At 41.3% G+C, this 7444-nt stretch overlaps 1 protein-coding gene across 7 annotated transcripts in view; it reads left to right on the plus strand.

Moving 5' to 3' along the window:
• Nucleotides 1-7444, plus strand: part of ERC2 (ELKS/RAB6-interacting/CAST family member 2) — a 901662-nt gene that overhangs the window by 112334 nt on the left and 781884 nt on the right. For 5 of the 7 annotated variants that reach the window (XR_009214386.1, XM_058441964.1, XM_058441966.1 and 2 more), the window contains exons 3-4: nt 127-150; nt 795-1211. Coding sequence is in view for 6 of the 7 variants with exons in the window: in XM_058441964.1 (XP_058297947.1) it covers nt 127-150; nt 795-1211 (441 nt within the window). In the remaining variant the exon portion in view is untranslated. The remainder of the gene's footprint in view (nt 1-126; nt 151-794; nt 1212-7444) is intronic. The other 2 variants (XM_058441965.1, XM_058441967.1) reach the window with 1 other exon arrangement.

Consider the following 7444-nt stretch of genomic DNA (forward strand, 5'->3'; position numbering starts at 1 on the left):
TTTTCTTCTTCTGTGAAGGTACTTTATGTTGATTACGTTCTTTCTGTTAAGTATCCTTTGCTTGCACTGGACTTTTCTTTGTGTTGATTTTTTGCTCATTTTTTTTTCATTTCCCATGCTGTTCAGTTACTGGATGCCAGAAGAACCAAGGTTTGTCCACTCTTTGCAGCTTGTTTGTTCTGCTCTGTACAGCCTCACCTCCTTGTGTGTTTGAGTGTGTTTGTCTGTGCCTGCATTTATTCCCTTTTGCTTGCAGATGCAGTAATCCTGTTTACTAAACCTGTTCACAGCTTTATTTGTAAAAAATAAAGTCTTTGTTTGTGTCTACTTGTAGTGGATGCTATTATTTTCATTTTTAAATCAACACATGTTGATCATGGGAAATAATGGATAGTACAATAAAGAATACCTTAGGAAACAAGGAATACTGAGTCTGGAGTGTTCTGGGCATAAAGAAGGTGTGTTTGTGAGTTTCCCTCTAAACTTTTCCACTTCCTAAATTAAAACTCTGTAGATATATAATTTCCCTTGTGATTGACACTAATCTATTGTTTCTGTGTATGTGTGCATTTCTCTTCTCCCAAGACATTCAGAAAGCATCATTGAAGTAATCTCCCCCTCTCCATGTGCTGTCCCATGCTTCTGAAGTCACCGTGGAGGAATTCATGGCTGGCCCTCCGGACCTCATGATTAACATTCCATCTTCATGGTGTGGTGGCAGCAAGCGACACTTGACATTTTCATTGACTTTTTTTCCTTCTTTCTCCTCTCCCGCTCCATCTTTCTCACTGCAGCACCTACAGTTGACAATCCAGGCCCTTCAAGATGAGCTGCGAACCCAGAGAGACCTCAGCCACCTCCTCCAGCAAGACAGTGGCAACCGAGGAGCGGAGCACTTCACCATCGAGCTGACCGAGGAGAACTTCAGGCGGCTCCAAGCCGAGCATGACAGGCAGGCTAAGGAGCTGTTCCTTTTGAGGAAGACATTAGAGGAAATGGAGCTGAGAACTGAAACGCAGAAACAAACCCTCAATGCCCGAGATGAGTCAATTAAAAAACTTCTTGAGATGTTGCAAAGTAAAGGCTTGCCATCCAAAAGCCTGGAGGATGACAATGAGCGAACGTGGCGGATGGCAGAGGTTGAGTCTCAGGTCAGCCACTTGGAAGTGATTTTAGACCACAAAGAGAAGGAAAACATACATCTTAGAGAGGTAAGAGCATTCACTGTATTTCCCCAAAGCCCTAATTTATAAGTGAAAATATGTTATCAAGTTATTTTCACAGGTTGGAAGATATCTACATCCTTAACAAAATTCCCTTTTTCATCTGCTTTATGACCTTCCTGCCGGCTGAAGACCATTAAACTGGAATTTTGTATTAGTCTTTGCTCACTGCACATGCATTCCATTATTATTCAACACATATCTGCGATCCAAGCATATGCAGGACATATCAACTCTAAGGTGGTTTATAAACAATTGCTTTCCCACAGGTGGCTGTGGTTTCAGAGTCTCTTAGGTATGGTACTATTCAGTTTAGTTGTTTATCAAATATCACCTCTCTAAAGGAAAAAATAAATATGATTAGCAACACAATGACCCTAAATATTTTTATTACTGAATTGGGGATGAGATTTGCAGAAAGTAAAGCATATGGGAAAGAATGGTAAAATGCACAGACCAGTTTTGAGTGTTTAGAGCTAAGATAATTTTTGTCTGCATTTACATTCGTCTAGGACAGAGTATTACAGGTTTCCTGAGTATGTGTTTTGCCCTTAGTGGATTAAATCATTTGAAGTCCTTCAGAGGCAGTCTCTCTGGCCTTTTACTACCATTCAATGTTGGGATGCTCGTATATCTGAGAATATGTGGTTGGGTAGAGCTTAGAAAAAATGTGGATGACTGCCAAGGTTTGAAATTTTTATAGCAGTTCCTTGCCACTGTGGTGGATATGGACCTTAAAAGTATCATGCAGGCAAAACTGCTGTAGGGAGACATGGATCTCACAGAAAATAACAAGCAATAAAATGGCATTAAATATGTTTTCAAGCTATTCTACAGCAATAAATGAAAATTCTAGAAGATATTTGCTTCTAGACCAAACTAGATTTCTTGGCAGTATACCTGTTCAGATGGTGGTGCTTCTTGTGAGTCACTTGTTTAGTTGGTCAGAAGACATGGCTTCCATGTTGGGATTTGCAAAAGTGCAGGTGCTTCCAGGAATTTGCTCTGATGTAGGTTATATTTGCCTAGAACATAGGAAAAGACTTTTTTGTCTGCAAATTTAATGTCCTCTACTCTTATTCTTCCTTGTTTTGTTTTAATGATACTTTACCAACATGCCTGGGAAACCACATGGCTTGGTTTCATATTGAAAAGCTTAAAGAGATGTTTTGGTTGGGCCTGGTCTTCCCATCCATCTTCCAAGAGGGTGAATGTGGTGAGAAGACTTCCAAGATGGCCTCCAATAATCCCTACTGCTTGGAATTCACACCATTATATAATCCTCTTTCTTTGAGTATTGGTTGATCCTCATAACTTGCTCCTAAATGATAGGATATGGCAAAAGTAACAGAATGTCAATGTTATTTGCAGGGTTAGGTTACATAAGACTGTTACTTCCATCTTACTAGCAGACTCTATTGCCTTCATAGCTTGCATGTTTTGATGAAGCAAGCTGCCACGCGGAGAGGCCCATGTGGTAAGGAACTGAGGGTGGCCTCCAGCCAACACCCAGTAAGGAACAGAGGCACTCATTTCAATAGCCACAAAGAATGGAAACCTGGTAACAGCCATTTAGTGAGCTTGGAAGTGGATCCTTTCCAAGTCGAGCCTTCAGATAAGATGACAAGTCCTGGGCTGACGTCTGTCTTGATTGCAGGCTGTGAGAGACTGTGAAGCAGAGGAACCACTTAAGTTGTGCCTTGATTCCTGACCCACAGAAACTGTGAGATAATAAATGTGTACTGTTTTAAGCTGCTGAATTTTGAGGTAATTTGTTACACAGCAATAGATAACAAATACAGTAGAGCAGGAAGTAATTTTCTCCATGTCTTACTTCATAGACCTCTCATGTAGTTTACAGAAGAGGAGCAGCAATTACTGGTATGTTGTTACTTGCATGTAGACTAACTGTGGATTTTGGAATTTTTCTTGTGTTATCTCAAAACTGCAGTTGATAGAGGATCACTATAGTTGGAAAAAGCTACTGTTTTATTTTGATGCCAGGGGGCAGCAAGGCTGTGATGCCAGAGAAATCTCCATCTGCAGCACCATTTCTCACTCCTTGTTGGGATCTTGTGGTCAGGATGGAGTCATTCTTCTTCTGCAGTTAGATTCTGCTCATTGATGGCACTTACCAGATGGTGCCTTATGTGGCTGCCTCCATTTAAATGAATCTAAACACAATTCATCGTGGGTTTTCTGAGATTGGCTGGTTCTCACAATGGTCTGGTGTGGATATAGATCATGTTTAGATCCTTAAACACCGGTTTGAAAGCACACAGAAGGGGGTACAGAAAGTGCAGACCAATACATTCAACTAGTTTCCCTGAGTATCAGACCAAAGTGAGTAGGTAGCCCTTATTTTTAGCTCATCAAGGGGGGAGAATTTGGAAAATATATCTGTATATAAAAGACTCATGTTAAATTTGAACTCAACAAACAAGACTTGAAGGCCTGAAAGGATCATTCCCATGAGAAGGGTTGTACTGCCCTGTGAGAGCCATTTGTTAAATTCTCAGGAATCTCACGATCCTGGTGTTAAACCACACATAGCCTGAAATTGGTCATATTTGGTGTATTTACACCATGGAAATTGGAAGATGCTACTCTTCGGGCCTACCTTCCCCATTCCCTTGCCCATTCCTGAAAGCCAGTTTACTAGCACACCTCTGAATGAACGTTGTGAAATGTTTACCTCTAATACAGCAAGAGGATACACCATGGAGTCAGAATGTTACTTATTGGGAGAATTATGATTATGTGTGTATTAACCACTCATGGTTCCCCAAAAGTTTTCAAAATAGCATCTGTGTGTGTCAGCTTATGTGTCAGGCATCATGAAGAATGCTTTACATTGATTCATACTGAATCATCTCATTCATTCATTCATTTATTCATTCATCCATTCGTTCATTCATTAATCCATCCATTCATTCATTCATTGGATGAATACTTATTGAAGATCTGTTTTGGGATATAGCAATGATAAGTAACAAAATGTACCTTCATGGGGCTTACATTCTATTGGGGGAAAATAGATGACAATTTTGTGGTTAAATAGAGGCGTGTCATGAAGAAGAGAGTGAAGCACTAGTGATCTGGGTGGGGCTAATTTTATCCTGACCTCTGTTAATATAGATGAATCTAAAACAAGATTTAAAATGTACTTGAGGTTTAAGGTTCAGTGTGTTTCTGATTTCATTTTCATTATGCACAGTTCGAGTAGGTTGGGGCTAGGCAGTGTGAGGCTGGGGAATGGAGTGCTAGTGGTTTTATGATTCATTCTCAGGCAGAGGTGGTGGATCTCACATAAACCCCATCTCCTGGCCTTGTTTAGCTTATTGTTTTAGGAGATTTGGAGTTGGCAGGAGTTGCATATGGGGTGGGTTGCTTTAGTGTCTTATTGTCTTTTGGTGGTCTGGAAAAGGCTGAGTGTGAAACCACTTCTTTGTCTGGCAGGAAACAACAACAAAAAGGTTATGATCTCAACTTACTTGGAAGACCAAAACCATTGCCCAGGAACTCCAACTGATGTGCTAATGTGAGCCAAAGGGTTGGCCGAAACTCAGCATTACTCACTAGCATTGTCTGATGCATTTGAATGCAGGTTGATTTGATAAGACATTGTTTGACGTGCCCATGGTTTACCTTGTTCTCTAGCTTTTTCTGCAAAGAACATATTGTTCCATCTAGAAGTTTTAGTGATCAAGTATCTGAAACACTACTGATCTCATTAAAGAAAAAGAAATGGATTAATAGACCAAGATCCTCTTATACTTACCCTGCTTACTATTTTCTTGACTGGTCCTTAGAAGAGAGATAGGGGTCTTTGGACTTATCTCACTGTAAGATCTTGATGGGAAGGGGTATATGTTCTGCCGCTAATCCTATTGATCTCCTGTGTTAATCGTTTTGGGTAACTTGCCCTTCTTTGGTAGCAGGGCCAGAAGAGCACCCAAGTCTTTACAGGCCACAGTTGCTAATAACCCAGGACAAGCAAAACCCCCAGGAGACCTGAGCCTCCCTCTGTGCTGGGGGTGGGCAGACAGGAGAGAGAGGTAACATGAATTCATGGTCTCCTGGTCTCCTTATCCAGGTTGAACCCAGGACAGTGGGAGATCCACTAAGGCAAAAGGTATTACCTGGAATTTCTTAAGCTTTCAGACCTTTACTGATGGCTCAAACTTGTCCTGTATAATCTCTGCCCAAACTTCTAAATGCCATTCCGGTCCCCCTTCTCAAAACCATATGGCTTCCTTAATACATGCTTGTCTCTAGTTCTGGGGACCTAAGCCGTGATTTTGCTGATGCAGGCATTTCTAATTCTGACTCAACAGATTCAATGCATTCTATTTCTACCAACAAAGCTAATTACAGAAACTATTCCCAAACATATAAACATAACATTTTATATACACGATCTTTTACAAGGGCTGTTTCCTACACATATTACGGAACTTAACAATTGCTCCCTATTTTAATACAGTAAGTTTCTTACCTGATCAGTACATTGCATCAGTATTCCCAGACCTCAGATTTTGCCAGTAGCTGCTCAATAAATATTGTAATGAGTGAAAAATTTGTTAAAAATATCTAGAGAATTACTCTGTGATTTATTTTGTCAATATCAGAAAAGTTCATAATGGTTGGTATGAGCTCCATTAAAAATGTTTTCTGCATCACTGCTCTGTTTGGAGTGGAGGATAAACTGCAGGTAGCTTTAACTGGCAGTCTTCTTTCATTTTTTTCTAAATTGTGTTGGACATCATTGGGCATATGTTGAGCATCCATATGGAGGATGCTGTGGGAGTATCAGTGGCAATTTTGTGGTCTTGTTCAGAGATTCAGGTGAGCAATAAGAGGAACAGCTCATAATTATCAAGTCTTGTTCTATGCTAAGTAAATACTGTTGTCATCATGTGTATTACACAGATAGGGAAACAGAGGCAGAGTGAGGTAAGCAATTGCCTCCAGTCACACACTGCAAAAGCTGCAATCAAGAGTGAAAGCTGGGCAGTATGACTCTAGACTCTATACCTGTCCCCACTGCATGCTACTGCTTCTTGGGGTGGTACACTGAGAGGCCTTGAATGGCATCCAAATGCTGTACAGCTTAAAGGCAGGAGAGCTGACAACTGGCTTCATCCACAGTAGAACCGGTCTTCAAGGCAGGAAGAATTTTAGCACATGGGGTTGGTGGGGAAGCATGATTGGAGAGGAGATGACTGAGTCAAATTACAGAGGTGGGAACTGTGGAGAGTTTGAGACATGGTGAGTTTGGAGCAGCTGAAAACTTTGCCTTTCAGTGGGGGAAGGAAATAAAGCTGAGCAGATGGTTTGGTCTCAGATCACTGAGGGCTCTGAGGACCAGACACGGGGAAGTGGCTTTACTCTGTGGGCTCTGGGGAGCCTTTGAAGGCATTTGGGCTGGAGAATGACATGACCAGAGAAGATGGTCAGTTGACAGTGGATTGGATGGGAAGAGAACAAAAGCAGGGAGAGAAGTTAGAAGGATACTGTGGCTATTCAGGTTACCAAGAGTGTGAATCTGGGTGGTGGCCATGGAAGTTGAAGGGAAAGGTCATCTCCATCTGTAGGCAGGACCTTGACAACTTAAGAACTGAGTGCTGGGAGCTTTGAGGAAGAAGAGACAACTGCTGTAGACCTGTGCGCAGGCAGATATGGTACAGCAGTGGGCAGGCAAGGGTTGTCAGCAGGAGGAGCTAAGGTTGAGGGAAGACTTCGAATGTGTTGAGTTTGATGAAATCTTGGTGGAGCTGTGCAGCCAAGGTTGAGAATGTGGGTGAAGAAATGATTGTGACGTTCTGGCCAAGCACACAAGGCATTTCTGACTATTGCTCAGTTTTATTTATTTTTTTCACACACATCTGATAATTTGTAACCACCACGCCCCAAGGTCGTGAGCATTCTAAGGCATGCCTTTTCATTTACTCCTACTAGTATTTAACTACTAGAACTGAATGTTTCTCCTTTGTGCCTCTTTCCCGAGTAAGCGTCTGATTTTGAATACGGTATCTCTTTTGAGATTGTGTGGAATTTTCATTGACTGATGCTAGTTTGAGACAAATTCCCTTTATTTTCACTGAGTTCCATTTTCTCCGAGTACTCCATGCAGGCTGGATGTCAATGAAGCATCTTTCCAGAAAAGCGCTGTCTCTGTAATCTGACAGTGCATCCAAAAGTAGGCTTTTATAATTTTT

Source organism: Hylobates moloch, unplaced genomic scaffold (assembly GCF_009828535.3).
Source record: "Hylobates moloch isolate HMO894 unplaced genomic scaffold, HMol_V3 SCAFFOLD_8, whole genome shotgun sequence".
In the NCBI taxonomy this organism is placed as follows: Eukaryota; Metazoa; Chordata; class Mammalia; order Primates; family Hylobatidae; genus Hylobates; species Hylobates moloch.